Source organism: Apus apus, chromosome 19, assembly GCF_020740795.1.
Source record: "Apus apus isolate bApuApu2 chromosome 19, bApuApu2.pri.cur, whole genome shotgun sequence".
Taxonomy (NCBI): Eukaryota; Metazoa; Chordata; class Aves; order Apodiformes; family Apodidae; genus Apus; species Apus apus.
In genome coordinates this window covers 9,434,622-9,453,439 of record NC_067300.1, presented here as the reverse complement: position 1 = coordinate 9,453,439, position 18,818 = coordinate 9,434,622, and the positions used below count along the sequence as shown (strand labels likewise).

General features: G+C 48.8%; 1 protein-coding gene across 3 annotated transcripts in view; it reads right to left on the bottom strand.

Annotated features, from left to right (window-relative positions):
• CAMSAP1 (calmodulin regulated spectrin associated protein 1) overlaps nucleotides 1–16,437 on the bottom strand; it is a 33,020-nt gene extending 16,583 nt beyond the window's left edge. For 2 of the 3 annotated variants that reach the window (XM_051636631.1, XM_051636633.1), the window contains exons 1-4: nucleotides 16,236–16,437; nucleotides 8,026–8,188; nucleotides 1,080–1,342; nucleotides 726–887 (exon numbers count right to left, since the gene is read on the bottom strand). In XM_051636631.1, the coding sequence (XP_051492591.1) occupies nucleotides 726–887; nucleotides 1,080–1,342; nucleotides 8,026–8,188; nucleotides 16,236–16,250 (603 nt within the window). In that variant the 5' untranslated portion in view covers nucleotides 16,251–16,437. Of the gene's footprint in view, nucleotides 1–725; nucleotides 888–1,079; nucleotides 1,343–8,025; nucleotides 8,189–8,924; nucleotides 9,005–16,235 lie in introns of those variants that run through there. The other variant, XM_051636632.1, reaches the window with a different exon arrangement.
• Between the last annotated feature and the right edge of the window lie 2,381 nt (nucleotides 16,438–18,818).

Below are 18,818 nucleotides of genomic sequence, written 5' to 3'. Positions count from 1 at the left end.
ACAGAATAATTTGTTTAAACAGTTTTCAAGAATAACTATTAACAGTAGCTACAATCACAATGGAATCCTGGGCTTGCAAAGGAGATTCTCTCTTTGGAATGTGACTCTGCTGATACTGCAAGGGTTTCAGTAACTTAACTTCTACCCTTTGAGAAGTCTCAATACTGCTGGTAACTGCATCCAAGCAAGTCAGAGTTAAGCCTGTCCTGCCATTTAACAGGAAACAATGCTTCATCTAAAAAAACCCACACACTCTCATAGCAGCTTGTCTGAAAATAAATAATCCAGTTTCTATGGTTTTCCTAATTTAGTTCTTAGTTATCTTATTAATTTTAAAATTTGCCTTGAAAAATTTATCAGCTTTATTACAGCACCCCTAAGAAAATGAAAACGCATTTCCCTGCTGGTCTGATTCTCTTTCCCAATACATGGGGAAAACTTGGGAAGCCAAGCAAGACAACAAAAGTAGAAAATGTTGCAGTAATAAGGAAATGAAATAACATTAATAATCATCTGTATTTGGAGGATATTGTAGCCAACCACCACTGACCTTCAGGTAACAAGTACCAACATAGCAATTAAAAGAGTTCTTTTCTTTGGAAGTGGAAATGATGATAGAAATGCACAGGTAAGAAAAATGCAAAGGAGACACTCATCAGAACCTTTTCATAAATCTGAGAAGTGACAATAAGAACCAGGCACACTTTTCTCAAAGTAAGTTTTACCTTGTTAATCCAGAAAACCATTGCATCCTCTAGATCATAGGGTAGTTCTTTTGAGGCACTGAATGTAGAGAAACGCTTGACACTAGAAACCACTTTTTCAATGCTGATCATTTCTACAGTGTAGGCCATCATAAGAGCATCAATCATTGCCATGTGAGAACTCTAAAAGAATGAAATAATTAATATTGAAAAATAAAACACTATTTTAAAAAACAAGTATATATTCTAACTGTATTTAAAAGTAAAACTTCCTGAGGTTAGCGACCTAGAAAATTAAGAGCTCTTCATTCCATTAACTATCTTACATAGTGTTAAATAAGAAGAAGCTGATGAGGTGGATGTAATTAAGCTCACCATTTTGATTGGTGCACAGCCCAGGTCAGACTCAGACACCGGGGTATCATCACTCTCCATGACGTAAATCCCCTTCCGAGACAGGGCCTGGATCACGGGCTGGTGTCCCTGCAGCGCAGCCACCTGATCCCCCTTCAGGATGAGGCTGCAGACACGGCAGTACAGCTCGCTGGAGAGCAGCAGCTTGATCACTGGGGGCTTTATATGCTCTTGCTCATACTGATCTATGTAAAACGGGTCCTTCAGCTCCTCTGGGACGTTGTCTGAAACAACCGAGAGAAGCTTCAACATGTGTCACCAGTGAGTGGCATCAGTTAGAAGGTATGAAAGATGAAAACAGTCAAGCACCCTGTATTTCAGTCTGCAGTTTCATAGTGCAAGTGGTTTTCAGTAGGTCTTTGTGCTTGTATTTTAATTAAGTAAAGCATATATAATTGTCTCGTGCCATATACATCCTTCAGGAAAAACCCTACACATTCCCAGTGAGCTTCCTCAAGACACTGGAGTCCCTTTCAAGACAGCACTTTGACAGGGACAAAAGCCCCACTGTCCTCCACACAACTCTAGCTGCATCCTCACATGAGACCCAGCTTCATCAGCAAGACACACTATCACGTCTACTGATTAGTACATAGAAATAGTATTTTAATTTTAGTTAGAATTTAAAATAATTTGCTTTGATCACAGCCTAAAATGCTAAAGTCTAAAATCATCTTCTTTTGGAATGGCACAATGTCCACAAGTTGTCTTATGATTTAATCAAACTGAAGACCAATCCCAAGTGTAGTAATTCACGTGCAAGTTAAAATAAACCACACAGAAGACTTCATCCTCACACATCACTTCTTCCCCACCAAATCCCACCCCTGAAAAAGACTTCCACTTTTGCTACAAACCAGCACAGCTTCAGAGCTGGCTAGATGGAAACAAAAACTAATCTCCTGATCACTCTAAACACAGGAAGAGATTTCAAATCCATCTGAAGCAGGGTCAGTGCTGGGGGCTGTAACACTGCAACACCAGGCAAATGTCAACTAAGCACAGCAGTTGAAAGTGGAAGGAAATGCTGTTGCAAGCAATAGTTTCTTGATATTATTGAAGAGACACAAATCAAGTTAAATATAGATATATCCCAAAATAAATACTTCTACTCATATTCAGTAATCAGGCTAGAAGCTATTGATCTTTATAATAGTCTAGCAGAAATAATGAGTCTTCAAACTCCAGGGAAAATGCTTTCTAGCCTCGAGTGAGTTGTCTCAATAGAAGCCTGACACTTCATAATTTTCAGACATAAAATACCATCTCTTGCTATCCAGTCACTCTAAAGATCTTTCCCCAAAGTCACTTCAACAGTTCATTTTAAACATGCACATCTACAGTTAGAAGAATTACCAATTTGGTGGCACATTCACTTTTCATTCAGCTCATTTCTAGAATAATTACATTTCCCCATACAAAAAACCTCCTACTCATAGTATATCTTTGAACTGCAAAAATAAATCACACAGTCTGTATGTTGCAGAGCACTTCATGTTTATAAAGAGAAGCTAAGACAGAATATTATCAATTACATGAGCCAAAGTCCATCTCAGTTAAATCAAAACGTGTAGTAAACCAGTGTTGTAACAGCTCTACCAGCTACCCATTTAGTCATACAGTACCGCCCCTATTTTTCAAAACTGAAAGCTTTTTGAGGTTATTAAAAATTAAGATCATTATTTTTTCTTTATGTAACATTAAGTGCTGGGATATAGAGACTGTACACTGAAGATGGCTGGAAAAGACATAATAAAACCCCACATACAGCTTAAAAACTACCAGAGTTCTGACAGTAGCATAAAAGCAATGGCACGTAACGTGATCACCAGATCTGTGAAAACTCATATAAGTTTGTCCAAAGTTTTCTGTCAATAATTGTCAAAGAATTTACCATGCTACACTTAATATCTGAGTTGACCTCATCTCTCACTCATGGATCTTACATGGATTTTATGCCATGTTACTCAGCTGCATACAGTCATCTTATTATAGAGCAAAAATGCTCATTTTTGCTGTTTTCCATACTTATAAAGTAATACCACATGCAGCATAAACTCTTTAAGTGTTCTTGCCCCAACTGAGCCTACTGGAGAGATCCCTCTCCCAGCTATGTTAGTAAGAGCTGAAGGACTCAAAAATAAACCAACAGAATTTCTCATGAGGCAATTTGTTTGGTCTGTTCCATCATATCCATGAGCTCTAATCTCTCAAAAAACTGTCAGTCCCAAGTATAAATCAATGTGTGCAACACAGTTTACAGGATTACAAAAAAATGCTTCACTGGTTACAGCCATCAGGGAGACAATTACTACCAGACTCTCCTCACTTTATGGCAGGGGCCATTCCTTTACCATTTCACTTACAAAACTCATTCCAAGCCAATTATGATTTGATAAAGAAAAACACAGCAATCTGCAGGAATTTGACTGAAACCATGAACTGGAGAAACAGACACAGCCCAGATCCTATTTTAGCTCCAGAAGCATGAAGAACTGGTTTCACACAGAAAGAGAGCCAAAGCACCACAGCCACCAGCATGATGGTTAGTCACATTCTGGGTAGGATTTCATCAGTACCAGTATCTGCTCCCAGCATTATTTAGAGCTGTATGGATGTCCTCTAACCTGCAGATCGTGAGCAGAAACTACACTTGCTCAGCAACTAAGATCACCTGCATTATAACAAAAACATTCTTTGTTGGTTCCCATTACAGAACTGTAACATAAACTCTGTAAGTGATCTGTTATGTTACACATGAAAATTTACATACAACGGGCAGGAAAAACAACAAGCAAAAGACTTTGTGTGCTGCTGGTGAGAGGAACCACTCTCTCATTACCACATCTTTTGATCAGGCATAAAGCCACAAACCTGAATGAAGCAGAAGAGACAAAACAACAACTATGGAATTCTTCACCCCTGTGAACTTCACACAAGCAATATTCAGTGTTTATGAAACTGGCATTATTAGTGAAACAAATGACTAAGGATTGAATATTTACAAAACACAACAGCTTGCTTAAAGGTATTTTACTATGGAGCTGAGCAGAAAGCTGACAACGACTAGAAGCTGGGAAGCCAGGAATTTAGGCAATTCAATCCAGGAAACATGCTCCAACTGTCACTGTGGGAAGCTGTTACAGTCCTATAAAATCTTCTTTAACAGGTAAGTACTAAGCACTTCAAAGACTTAAAAAAGCCACAACCTGCACTTCATTCGTGCTACAATTCATGACATTAGTGCTTGGCTTTCCTGCCTGCATCTTGCCAAATATCTTGGGCTAATTTATTAATTCTGGAAACTATGTAAAGCTCCAGGGTCTGATAAATAAGTAAAATTCACCAAGTTCATTTTGAAAAATCCAAATTTTACAAACTGATTTAAAGAAGCAACAACATCTGGGACAGAAAGGCTTGCAACAACCCATTTGCTTACAGCCAGCTGCTGTCTCTACCCTCCCCCCATACCTGTGTTTTCACATTATAATTGTGATGACAGAAAACATCATTCCTACAAATAAATCAATGCTGTACTAATAAAATCTGCTGAGAAATCACAATTTTTCATTGTCCAAGATGCATCGAATGGGAAGGGACTAGGTGTGTTCATTCTGATGGCTGCTGCTCAGAACCCGAGGGGACAATGGCACAGAAGGACCAGGTCCCCTTCCCACTGTGCCTGGCAATCTGTGTCACACGCAGCTCCCCCAGGGACAGCTTGCCAAGCCTCCCACAGCCTCCCACGCTCGCCTCCTCTGAACTCCAGCTCCACAAGCTCCCCAGCACCCTCACTCCTTGGCCACTTCAACGTCACACGTTGTATTTTCACACTGCTGGGAGAATTCCTTCAAGGGCACATCTGGTTCTCGTCAGTTTGCTGGTGAAAAAGATAACTCTGTTCTCATCAAACCCCACTCCCTCAAAATGCCTCAGCTAAGCAGACTTCATCATCTCCTAAGCGTGTGGGTTTCCAGACATTTGTGCACAGGCTTTTAGAGTCATTCACGACAGAACTCCCAGATTTATCTGGGCAGGCAGAGAAACACTTTCCTTCCCAACATCCTTCCCCTCTGTCTTCTGGAACCCAGACAAAAGGCCTCCCTCTGAAACCCATCTGTGACAACAGACAGGAGGAGCTACAGGCTTCCCCAGACAAACCATTCAGCCCCAGTGCCACACAGAAAGAGGGGCTGTCTCTCTAGCAGTATTTGCTGAAGAGAAAAGGGAGCTGTGCTCAGTTGTTTGACTACCAACATTCCCTCTTTTTGTGGCCAGAAAGGAAAAAGGGAGGAAAAAATAATCAAATGAAACAAAGCCCAAACTAGGACTTCGGCTCCAAGTTGACATGCATGCTGTCAGGAACTTGTCCTTGAGAAGAAAAAAGGAAAGATTAAGAATTTTCCTACTTAGATGTCAGCTTAGGTGTGGAGAACTCGATCAGAAAACAGCTTCAGGTAAAACCTGCAGAGATGAATGAGTTTTAGTGACAGTCTCAAATAAAATTCCTGCTCTTGACCATTCCCACACTTCAGTGTGAGCTCAGCCTTACTCAGATGGAAATGAAATCCAGGAAAGGCACCAGCAAAAAATTATGTCAATTCATGTAAGTCAATTCCAAGTCTAGTATTTCAGAAGAAAATCTCTTTACTTAGCCACTTGAAGGCAGTTATGGAAACCCTATCAGATAAAAAATACTTCAGAACATAGGAGTGTTTTAATTGTATAAACAGAGAAGCATTTTTTTCATCAACTTGACCAGAGCTAAATCCAAAATAATAATAATTTAAAAAAAACACAAAGCAACAACAAACTACCAAACAACCAAAACCTTCATTTGCATAGGTAGATTTTGTATAACAAATTCACAAGGGCTTGGTAGCTGCCCATGACTCACTGCACCACATATAATATCTTAAAACAAAAGCATAACCCTGAGAGATGACAAGTAAGCTATTAAGTTCTAATGTTATTCAAAAGGATAAATCACATAGGAAAGCCTTTAAAACCCATCTCTCTATGAATTAAAGAGACTTGTAACAAATTTCTAAATATTTTGCAATGCTATTCCAGAAGTAATGGTCATTGTGTGACAATGCCTTGCAGGAGTCATGGCAAATATCAAACTGAATTTCCATGGTCCTACAAAAATATCTGTACTGCCTGGAACTAACCATCAAAAGCCCCAATATAAACAGTTTTACCTACTGTTTATGGCATTGAACTTCTATTAAAATGTAACCTGAACAAGCCTAAATACAAGTGGAAAAACTGGCCAGTGCTGCTCAGCCTTCTCCATGCTAGATATTGTCTTTATGAAAGGTGGGGGGGGGGTGTTCTGCAATTTCCAGTCAAAAGAAAGCCAAATACTTATTTTAAATAAGTTTGTGTTGTCCAGAGTGTGAACAGACTTGCTGTTGTCCAGTTAACTGGTCCAAGACACACAGACACAACCCTGAGCTCTGGAGCACTAGAAGGCACTACCAAGAAACATGAGGCCACAAAGCTTCCTCTGCAGCACAGGATCCATGCCAGTCCATTCTAATTTAGGATTAGCTTTCTTTTGGAACAAAGTCATAACATAAATAGTGTGGCTCCCTGTCTGGAATATCCATTTTACCTCTAATCACTAAAAATTCTTCAGGAAACATTACAAACAATTCCAGCAACTGAAAAATATTTACACGAGGAAATGCCTGCTCAGTTCTTTCAAGTTATCAATGTTCTGCTAACACTCACCTAAAATTCCCACATTTTTTTAAACATCATATGATCAATGGGTTTGGTTTATTTTGTCTCTTGCTTGTAATAAAATGTGTTCACTAACATGGAACATTTTAAAACCATAATTTTCTGTTTTCCCCACAATCAGATGATCAGAACACTGACAGAGCTGGAAATGTTAAAAAAGAAAAATAATTCAGAAAGATATTCCAACAAGAAGGAATATTTCAGTGCAGCAATGGACTGCTTTTCCTCAGCCTTGCCACCAAGTAAGCTAGTGCTAAGCCATTAAGCATATTAGGAGTTGGGCGAATTAGGCTTAGATTAACAGGGCTACCTCATTTTCCAAAACAAGACTTAGCATAGGTTTTTATTACAAGTTTTGTTACGGATAAACCAAAAAAACACAAGTATTCCATCATATTTCTTCATAATTAAGCCACTCAAACTCAAGATGCATCTTAGAAACAATTCAGAATAAGACAGTTCAAAACAAAAAAGCAAATTTCAATAAAGGCCAAGAAAATACTAATAATAGACCAAGAATCTTTCTCTACCCACACTTGACTGCAAGGGTTTATAACAACATCAGGGAAAGAACTCCTCTGTCACCTACAACTTGATATTTAATGTCACAGAACACAAACTGCACCTATTCATTCAACATCTCCACAAAAGAATGCTGCTGATCATAAATGGATTGCTTTTTAGCTCACCTTGAAACCAAAACCACAATTTGACCAAAACAAAAGAGTCCTAACTGAGAATACAAAGGGTGTCAAGGTCCCAGCATCCCCTTGGCCAAGATCACCAGACAAGGAAGCACAGCAAAGCCTTCACAGCCTGGAGGGCCTTGGGGTCTGCAAGCAGAGACACACAATTCTCTGGAGGAAAGTCTACTTAGCTACAATGGGTATTTAAACATTTTGAGGTGTGCACTCTTCACCAGCACGAGCTGTGAGGGTGCACCACGAGGTTTGCTGATTCAGGGCATCTCATACAGTTCCATTATTCCTGTCGAAGCCACGAGGAAACTCCTATCACAGGAGAACAGACTGCCATATTACTGATATTTAAAACAAAGATGATGCAAAAGCCCAATGTAATCACTTCTGAAATGGCAGAAAAGACATAAAAAGCAAGAACAAAGCCAAGAATGACTTAGAGATAAAAGTAATCTTACCTATTCCATAGGCTTTAGCACAGATCCATTGTAGATTAGCAGCTATTTTTGCTCTGGCTGAATCATAGAGCTCCAAAGGGACAATCTCAACTGCACTATCTGTCAGGGCATCCATTTTTCTTCTGGCACTATCTCCGCCCGCACAAACATCAACATCCACCATCTAAAACAAAAACAAAAGGCAGCAGACTTTGACACAACCGATCGCTGCCGCTGCATCTGGAAAACCAGACGGGAGAGGAGCCGGTGGGAAGGATCACCAGGGCGTTCTCCCGGGCACAATACAGCACCACAGGCCCCACAGCCCTCAGGACTGTCACTGGCAGGGCTTACTGAGCAATTTAAAAATCCACTCGGAAATCAAACGGCACCCGAGCCCAGCGCCAGCATCCCTTTTCGGGTTTGTCCCTGCGAGCCTCGGATGCTCTCCCGGCGGGCCCCCCGCCGGGGCCGCGGGCTGGCGGCAGCGCAGAAGAAAGGCGCGGCCCCGACACCTGCCCGGCGGCGGGAATAAAGGCGGGCCCCCTCCCCGCCCCCCGCCCCGGCCACCGAACAATGCGCGCAGGTACCGCGGTCCCCGCCCGCGCCGCCCGCGGGGCAGGCCCGGGGCAGCACCTGCGGCTCCTTCCCGCGCCGGGCCCGGGAGAAGCAGCAGAGGTTTCTCGCCCGCACCCCCATCCCCGCGCCGCTCGGGCAGCCCCGGGAGGGCAGCGGGACGGCGGCTCCCCCTCCCCGCCGCGGCCCTGCCCGCATCCCCGCCCCCACCCGGGAGGAGGAGGAGGGGGAGGAGGCGAGGGGCGCAGCCCACCCGGCGCCGGCAGGCTGCTCCGCGCGGCGGCCCCCACCCCGCGTCCCCCTCAGCGCCCGCCCGCCGCGGCCTGCAGGCCCCGCCGCCTCACCTTTCCGCGCTACCGCTGCCTCATCCCCGGGGCGATGGGGCGGGGGCAGCAGGCGGCGGCGCCCCGAGCCCCGGCGGCGCGGGGGGCAGGCCCGGGGGGGGGGGGGGGCAGGCCGGGGGGGGCAGGCCGGGGGGGCAGGCACCGGGCCCGGTGCGGTGGGGAGGGGGGGGGGGCGGGAGGAGCCGCCGCCGCCGCCGGGGCTGCCAACGCTCGGGACCGCGCGCGCACGCATGCGCGCCCCCGCGCCCCCTCCCTCCCTCCCTCCGCGGCCGGGGCGGCGCGCGCGCTCGGCGGGAAAGGAGGCGGGGCCGGCGGCGGGGGGGGGGAGGGCCGCACTGCGCAGGCGCGGGGCTCGGGCGCCCGCGGGCCGCGTGTGGCAACCGTTGCCAGGGAAACGCGAGCGGAGCCCCGCGGCCTGCGCGGCCTGCGCGGGGGCGCCCCGGGCACGGGGGTCAGCACCGGGCCCGGCAGCCCGTCTGGCTGGCCGAGGGGGTTTTCCAGGGCTCATCTGGAGAAGTGGAGCTGCCTGATTGAAGAGAGGCTCGAGGTCCCGATGCCTGTGCTGGGGAGATGAATTATCTTAATATCCAGCTCCTGGAAAGGTGGTGAGAAATGTAGCTGCACGACAAGGCTGGCAGACTGACCTCATTCTACCTAGTTTTCTTTGTTATGATTCTCATGAATAATTTTTTTATTCTGCATGTAACTGGTAGATTACATAAATGTTTCAAAATCATTAAAGATTCATTTGGGCCTGTCTTCAGACTCAACGTTTATTTCCCTCTATCTTCTCAAAGTGCAAGCAGAGGGCACTCTGCTTTGTGTCATCAGGAGATCCCATCTGGCTTCCAAAGGTTATTCCAGCCTCTGTCACTCCCTGTGTGCAAGATTGCCAGCAGTTACAGCCCATGTCCTTTGCAAACAATTTGCTAGCTGGTTTATAATCTCCACTCAGGTTTCAATACAGTTTCTCCAGGCTGTCGTTTTGTGACGTTACTGTAACAAGCTGCTCTTGTTTTCAGATTAAGCATTAAGGCCCAATCCCCTCAAATTCAAGAAGAATGTTTTCATTTACATGGCAGATCGGGCATTACATGGATTGCAAAAACAGAGCAGCCCTTTGACTCCTGGAGCAGGTGACCTGTGTGTGCGGGTGGAGGTGCAACTGGGAGCAAACTGACCTACTTCTTCCTCTGACATACTTTTGCTGGAGGTAAAGAATGGATCCAGCCCTTCAGCTTATCACAGTCACTTAGGAACACAACATGGCTTAAGCGGGTGCCAGAAGAGCCCTGCAAAGCCAAGCCAGTGTTACCCAGACCCCTGAATCTCTCAGAACAAAAAACTGGAAAAGTTTGGCTCAAAAAAATTAATGTCGTGGAAAAAAAAGCAGAGGGGGAAGTCCAGCAGTGAGAACACTCTCCTTTCACAGGCACGTGCTGCACTTTGTATCCTGACCTGGGAATTACCTCCTGCTCTACCCCTTCCACTCCTGCAGCCCTGTGCTCGGTGTTTGTGTATCACTGCCTGCCAGCCCCGTGTGAAACGAGCTGCTGCTTCTTCCTCTATGGAAATACCAGAAACTCTGCTGCTTAGGGCACTTGCCTGTCCTTGAGTTGATGTTTTGGGCAACTTTGTAGGTGATGATGAAGTGGTTTGTCAAGAACTCGGCACCTTCCCACACCAGCGTCCTCAAAATTGTCCTGGAGATAAAAAAGTCTGTATGTAAAAGGGGAGGGTCAGCAATGAATTGCTAAACGTGTTTGCTTTTTCCATGAGAAAATAAATGACTCTCCCATATTCAGTAGCAGCAAATTAAATATTAATTTGCATAACACTTGTTTCTTTCCTGTTCTCCACTACTAAAAATGCTTCAAGGCTTTTCTTCAGGAAACTGTTAATACATTGCTTTTCTAGATGAAATAATTTTCCTATTAGTCTCTTAGATTCTTTAACCATTCAGAGTGGGTGTACATGTGAACTGACAAACACTGTTCAACTTGTCTTCCAGCAGAGCTCTAAGATTAATTACCAGCACATAATACCTTTGAGAAATTGCCTTATTCAAGCACGACACCTATTCCATGTAACAAAGCTGAACCCACTGTTCTCTGCTGCACTGGAAGAATGCCTGGAATTCTGGTTTCTTCTCCCATGTTTCACTTATCAGCTGGGGAGACTACAGATAGAATAGCAGCCCCTTGTCATCCCAAGGACGTCAGAAATAACTTATATTGTAAAAATTTGTAGAAATATAAACATGCCGTTCACTGCAGAGAGAAACCTCCTGGGCATGTAGAGAAGGTAAGATCTGACCTGTCAGTGGCCCCTTCCAGTTTGAAAGGCCACCAGGGAGTGGGGATTCTCCTTCAGCATGACAAGAAGCACCTTCAGATGATGGAAAATGCATACCTGCTGGAGACAGCATGAAGCCCATGCTTCACTGTCTCCCTGTAGCTATTTATGGAGAGGGAGGACTCTGCAATGTCTCTACCTGTCACATAATGCTCTTAGTGCTAAAATCAGCAAAGGAAGCAGAGCAAGGGATTGTGACCTGGGAATTTTGGTGTGCTGGGTAACCAGCTTTCTGCTCTGCTTACTTTCCTCCATCAGGACTCACCACACTTTCTCAAGTGGTCACCTCCTTTCTTCTCCCCAGGAAAAGAACAATCAGGAGCAGGACAGAGAGCCTTTCCCCCCCCAAACACCTCCCTTCCTCCAACGCTGCCCACCACACCCCATCCCGCAGCATTAGCCCTGCACAGACAGCACCACCGTGGAGCAAACCAGAAGGAACCACACTGGTCTGGAACGTGCTGTGTTCCTCATCCCTCCAGCTGGTTTATAACCCACCCCTTGGGACCGAGCTGCCTGCTGCTCAGCAGGATCAGTCCACCTGGGCAGCCTGGAAAGGTGGCAGGCTCTGTCTGGGAAGAGGTTCTTTGCCTTTACTCTTGCTCAACAGCTCCTGCCTGCCCTCTCAGGAGCAGCGAGAGAAGAGACTCAAAGAATTATCAGGATTTTTTTTCCCTCTCATCCTTGAAAATTGTGCAGGATGCTCCAGAGGACGCCCCAGCAAGCAGCAAGGAGCAGCTCGAGCACGCTTGCATCCCAGGCTGCCTGCAGCCCCCTCCTTATGGCTCTATTTTCAACCCTGGACTAATTTTGAACACCGCTCTATCTGCTTCCTGGTGCTTAGCTCTCCAGGGCCTCGTTTGCCCCAGTGCTGAGCACTTTATATTCCTGGGCTGGGATGGACTTAGAGCCTGGGCCCTGCTGGAGGTCACTGCGGGGGAGCAGCTCTCTGCCCTTCCTGGGCCTGGAGGCTCTCACGTCCCCCAGCACGTGCTACAAAGTTTAAAATAAAGTTACACCTGACTAGAAATTCCCAAAGAAAAGAGGGATATGCTCAACAAAAAGACGTTTAAAATATCACCTGAATGTCTGGAGCCGGGCACAGCGACCTGGGGCTGAAGGAGGGGCTGGAGGACTCCTCCTCCTGTTGCTGCTCCAACAGCTTCAAAACGTCTTTTTTCTCCCTTGTACAAAATACTTCCCTATGACAGTTCATCATGCAGCCAGCCTTAAGCAGCAAAATATTATTCTTAGTAATAGAACAGCCACTTCAGTGTGATTAGCAACACCACGGGAGCGATTTCCAAGGCACGATTCCGTTGTCAGTAATTACTTCTATCCAGCTCTGGAACTCCTGAGGAACATGCAGTGGCACAGCCTCGTGCATCGGGGAACCATGTGCAACAAGCAGGATTGTTCATGTAAATAAAGAAAACAAATTACTTACAGAGAGCGGGGCTCGACTTCATTCATGCACAGGTGTAACTTCCAAGGCGACATGCACACAGTTCAGGCTGACGCGTCCAACAAGTTATTCAGATTGATTTTCCCCTGGCTTGAAGTGTCTGATTGTGAAGTATGAAACGATGCTGGGGAAGGACTTCACACCTCTGCCTGCTGCCTGGGCCTTGCCTGGCCTTCCCCAGCCCCTCCAAATCCAGGGGCCAAACTGCTCCAGGGACAAACGGGCTGGGCAGGGACCAGCAGCAGCTCTGCTCTGTGCAGAGAGGGGCTTCCCCCCTGCTGGTGTGCACGGCAGGAGGGTGATCCCCATCGCATGTAAAATAAATACTTCTATTCAGCACTTATCTTTAAAGTGCTGTATAAACATTAATTAATGGCTCAGTTATTGCCAGGGGGAAGAGCTGGCAGAGGGAGGGTGACAGCTCGCCCTGCCTGGCTGAAGCCAGCCCCTCCTTTGGTGGCTGTGAGCAGCAGGATGCTCCCTCCCTGGGCTTGTGGTTGGTTCTCTGCAGCAATTACAGCTCTGGAGGCACTGGCGGTGGGACTTAAGTGCTTGCATTAATAAAAGGAGGGCTTTTAGCATGTAATTTATTTTTATCTATAAGGTTATTAATTTTTTAAGTCCCTGGACTATGTTTAGGGGGGATCACAGGTCAATAGCATTTACAGCCCACCAGGTTTTCCAGAGGGACTTTCATACCAAGAGGTCTGGTCCCAGTGTGCCTCCTCTATGCCTTGTCCTTCCTTCAGCAGCCCCAACCTGAGACACCCAAGGGACTGGCTGGGCAAGTGCTGAAAGGTTTTTGAGCATTGCCATGATCTAATTAACAAGCAAATGAGATTTTTCTGTATGTCCATGTATCTTTGTATTCATTAAACCCTTTCTAGCAGTCATATTTGAGTCGTGTTCAGACAAAAATGAATTGTGATGGGAACTGTTGATTTACTTTCTTTTAAAAAATGCCCTTTTTTCCTAAGGACATCTTGGGCATGAAAACTATATTTACCACAAATGTATAACTATGCAGAGAGAGCATGACTTATCTCCAACTTTTCCACCACTATTTAAAGATTATTGGAAAGCAATGAATACTTGAGAGGCAGAATAAATGAATAAGAGAAAAAGAAATCTAATTAAATTCCAAACTGCAACATCACCCTGCTCCTGGCTGAGTTTTGTGAGCCAAGAGCAAGACTGAACATCCTCAGCATTCTCACCCCAAGAAATGCTGTTGGGTTGGTGGCTGAGCAGCACAAAGCACCCTGATAACCTGACTGCCAGCAAAATGGCACATAACCCTCCTCTCTCCCTGTGAGCTGCTGTGGGGTTATTCTCAAAAACAACCTCCTGAGAGTTACCTTTGGGAATTCACAGCAAGCTCCAGCCAACCTTTTCCAGAAGACCTGTTACAACATTGTTATTTCACCTAAACGTTTTACATTCATTGCACAGAGGGAGGTGTTTGAGTGGGAACAAAATGGGGCCACCTTGTTCCAGGTGCCCCGGGGGATGCACAAAGGCAAAAAGCTCCCTGCCAGGACCTGGAAAATCACCTCTTCCATCCCAGACACCAGAGGGATGTACCTGACCCAGGCTTTTCCCTTTCCCTGCAACAGGTTTGCACTATGGTCTCAAGACACAGAGGGTATTCTGGGGAAAGTGCTGTCATTTCTGCATGTTAAGGCTTCCTCTGCCATAAACACAAACCACACGGCCCTGGGCTGAGGACGCAGCCTTTGCTTCAGCCCAGGGAGCTTCCCAAGAGCTGAAACTGCCTCCAAAGCAGATTAAAGCTCCTCTAATTCCGTCAAAGCAGGGTCTGGCCGGGGGTGGGCAGTGCCTCCCCACTGCATTTCGACACATTCCCGTTCAGTATTTTTAGCTCCTGCTATCCCGGTGGGACGCAGCTCCTGCTTCCCGGCGCTGCCGGCTCCGCGCCCCTCACCTTGCAGCCCCGGCCCCTCTCTCCCTGCCTCTAGAGGTGCCAAAACAAACGCTGCCTTCCTCACCCCCTTGGGGCCTGCCAGCTTGTACACGTGGCTCTTGAAAGCTCTTAAATCCACAGCCAGACAAATACCTTCATGTACAAATTAGCCAGAGTAGTTGAAGCATCTCGATCCTGCTCATCCAGGTCCTATTTACAGCAAGAATTTGACTGTAAAACTCTCATCGAGCAGGAAACGAAGTCATGGCAGCAGCTCTGAGCCAGCAGCACCAAGCTCTGGCTGCTGCACCTCTGAGCAAGTGCCCCGGACAGGCAGCAGGCAGGGGGGTGGCAGGAGGCAGCCCCATCCCCACATTCCCATAGGGATGTGGATGCCCTGGGGTGCAGGGCTTGGCACACAGGGGCTCCCTGCATGTCCTGGGGTGCCCCTGCATAGGGTATCCCCATAAACCTTCCCAAAGGCTCTGGCACAGGCTGGGGTTGGCAGGACACAGCCCCGTGCTGGGACGGGCCCAAGGAGAGAGGCCACAACACCAGGAGCAGCACCCAGGGCTGAAACACAACACAAGCCAGGGGGTCCCACCCTGCTGTCCCAATCAAAGTGGGCACGGTGACAGTCACTCAGGTCATCAGGCAAGGCTGCTACCCACACGTGTGGGGCTTGTCCCCACATAAAGTTCCAGACCACCATATGCAGTCCCAAACAGCGCTGGTCCCAGGGTGCCGGGGTTGGTGCCCGCCCAGCACCGCCCTGCCCCGGCTTCCCCTCCCTCGGGGGGCTCAGAGCTGGCTGAGAGCCGCCACTCCCCCTTGAAACTGGGGCGATGAGACCCCTGGGGCTGCCAGGAGCACATGGAGAGGGAAACACTGCGAAGGACACGCGTATCCGTGGGGCCGGGAAAACACACGGACGCTGTAAAACCCCCGGCAGGAGCCCCCGGGTGGGTAAACCCCCCAGCGCGGACCTACCTCTGGCAGCCGCCGGCATCCTCGCAGCCTCGGGGGTCGCGGGGGGCTGTGGGCAGCGGGCCGGGGCATGGGAGCCCATGGCACGTCCCGGGGGCTCAGCGCCGGGGGGCTCGGTCCCCTCCACTGCCCGGGAAGGGCCGGGGGGAGCGGGACAGCGCTGCGCTTCCCAGCATCGCTGGCGTCGCCAGGGCAACGGCCGGGGGAGTCACGCTGCTCCAGGAATGACATCAGAAATGCGGAGGAGGGGGCTGGGGGCTGGAGGGGCCGGAGGGGCCGGGGGCGATGCCGGCAGCAGATATTCCCGACTCGTTTTTTGCTGGTTAAAGCTGGAACGTTTCGTGCAGGGAGAAGACGCAGAGCCAGCCCAGCAGCCCCCCCGGGCAGCCTCTCGCCGGGGTCCTGGTGCTGTTGGGCAGGAGAGCAGCGGAGTTGGGAGGGCAGGAGATGCCGGAGCCTCTGCACGGATCAGCTGTGCTCTTTCCCCGAGTCTGGGGCAGAGCAGGATGGACCCCCCAGCCCCCTGCCCTCGGCTCAGTTGCAGCAGCTGGATGAAGAAGCCAGTTTAGAAATCACTTGCCTTGACTGGCTTCATCCTCGTGCTGGGCACACGCACAGGGGGAGGTCACCTTCAGGGGGACACGTTGGGCTCCTGGTCTTTGGTGATGCTCCTCTGGGACGTCATCCCACAGGACCCTGGAGGGGAGGCACCCGCAGCTGCCCAGCACTGCTGTCCTGGTCCGGTCATGCCATGGGGGCTGAGAAGGGGCCTCGCTTGGCAACTAGTTAAGAAGAGAAAGAAACATTACCTAGGCACGTGCCACCACACCCAAAGGCTCCACATCTAGACGTTTTTCAGAGCATGCTGGTAGCACCTCTGCCCCGTGGCACAGCACCAGACAAGCACAGCCAGAAGCCCTGCATCCCCTCTCGCTCACAGACTCATTGGATCAAGCCCAATGACACAGAAGAAAATATTTTTAGTAGGATGAGAGTCCTCCACGAGGCTCTGCACTGAGCAAGAGCCACGCTGGGTCGGGCAATGATGCAGCAGCTACACAAATGCCAAGAAATAAACTTATCTCAGTCCTCTGTGGGAGCAGCCCTGGGGACATCACACAACACCCTCCTAACCCACCCTCCTGGGGGGCTCCTGGGCATCTCTCCTTACTTGAGGCTGCAATCAGGGAACCCAAGAATTGAGGTTTTTATTTTTAGCACAGCAAGCTATAAATACAGCCCATGGCAACCCACAGAAATCTGAGTGACTGCTTGGCCCGGGAAGTGACAGCACCAGGGAAACCCGCAGCAGCCAGAGCTGCCTGGCCAGTGCTGGGACTCCAGGGACAGGCACCATCCCACCTCCAGACCCCCAGGCTGGACAAAAATACAAGACACTTCAAATCACTTACAGCTTGGGTGTGGTGGGCACGATGCTCCTGCAAGGGGGGAAAGGGGCTGGCAGGGGGAGTGGGCTGCTGCTGTCACCTACCTGTGCTGGGGGAGGTGGGCAGAGGGATGGGGAAGGGACCAGAGCACAGATTTGATGGAGAACTGTGCATTTTTTCTTTCTTTGGTGAGCACTAATGTGTGAGAGCTGGGTAGGAAGGTGCCCACTGAAGAGGAAGCTGGGGGTAAATGTGGAGAGCAACCCCATGATTCATCACAGCAGCCTGGCAACCAGCTCCTGGGGAGTGGAAAACACAGATGGGAGAGGGCTGCTGCAGGGCTGAGCCAAGCACGGAAATAGTCGCCTGGTGTCCTTTTAAGGATGATTTGGAAGGGTCTGAACTATTTTTCTTGCAAGAAAAGCCAAACTGGGTGTAGGGATCCATTGCCCCACAGTGCCTGGGTCACCCCTGCTGGGGCTGTGCTGTTGTCTGCCTGCAGGGACCACGCAGGGACAGAACAAAAATCCAACCCCATGTGCCAAGAAATCCAGAGGGACGTCCCAAATGCCCAGTGGCCCTTGTGCAAAGGGAAGGGGTCAAGAGGCTGCAAGGCTTGAGGCAGCAGGTGCTGCACCACAGGTGCCCTGCACCACATCCCCCAGGAGCAGCTGAGCAATCCAGCCCCCCTCTGGGCACGCGGGAGCTGCTGCGGGTGCAGGACTCCCGGGCACAGATTCCCTGTGGAGCAGCCCTTCCTCAGATGACAAACAGAGACTCACTGCAACATGAATGTGGTTCATGCCCAAGCTGCAGCTCATAAAAGCCCGGTAACCACATCACGCGTAAGTGCTACGAGTCTCCCATGAATGATTTCTGTTGCCGGGGAGCAGCAGCAGCCCTCACACCTGCACAGCTCAGCCCTGGCCAGGGGTCCCGCAGCCTCCCCTGCCTCGCGCCGTGCGGAGCCCGGGCCGGGAACCAGCTCGACCGGATCCCGGCTCCGCGCCCGCTTCCCGGGGCGGGACAGCTCGTTACACAAGTGCTGATGGCAGAGCTAACGAAACCTGTTCCAGAGCTCAACTCTTCCCTGTGACAGCAGAGGGGAAGTGGCAGCGCTGCATCCCGGGGGGCAGGAGGTGTGTGGGACCCCAGGACACGGGGGTAGTTCCTACCAGCTGCATCCACCACCCACAGCCCAGCACCCAGAGCCACGGTACCTCCCTGGCCTCTGATCTGGGCACCAGCTCTCTGGCCAAGCATCTGGTTTTCTCTGGTTTGAGAGAGCTGGTCACCTCTCTAGGTTTATTTTGGTCCCACATGGTGTGGTCCAGCACATCTCAAGTTACTGATGTCCCTCCCCCAGCTCCACGAGTGACCGGATTCCTGGTGACATTGGATACACTGGGCTTGGACACTGCCATCCCTTCCCAGGTCACACTCCCTGGCAGCCAGACCAACCCTGCTCACACACGGACCTGGTTGCCTGCAGCCATGTTCCAGGACCAAGCCACCACAGCTCACAAGCCTCACGTTTGAACTGACAGTTTCTGAGCAGAGACAGAAAAGAAATTGCCCCATTAATTCTGCCCCAAACCCACTCCCCCTAGAGCAAAACATCCCAGCAGCTTTCAGAGTTGCTCTTGTAGTAAAAATCACCATCTAAAAAAAAGGTTTGACCAAGCACAGAGGATTGGATTGTGAGGTGACTGTGGGCTGCTGGGACCGGGATCTTGCCACCCCATGAGTGTTGTTAGTGATGTCTCACCATGGCA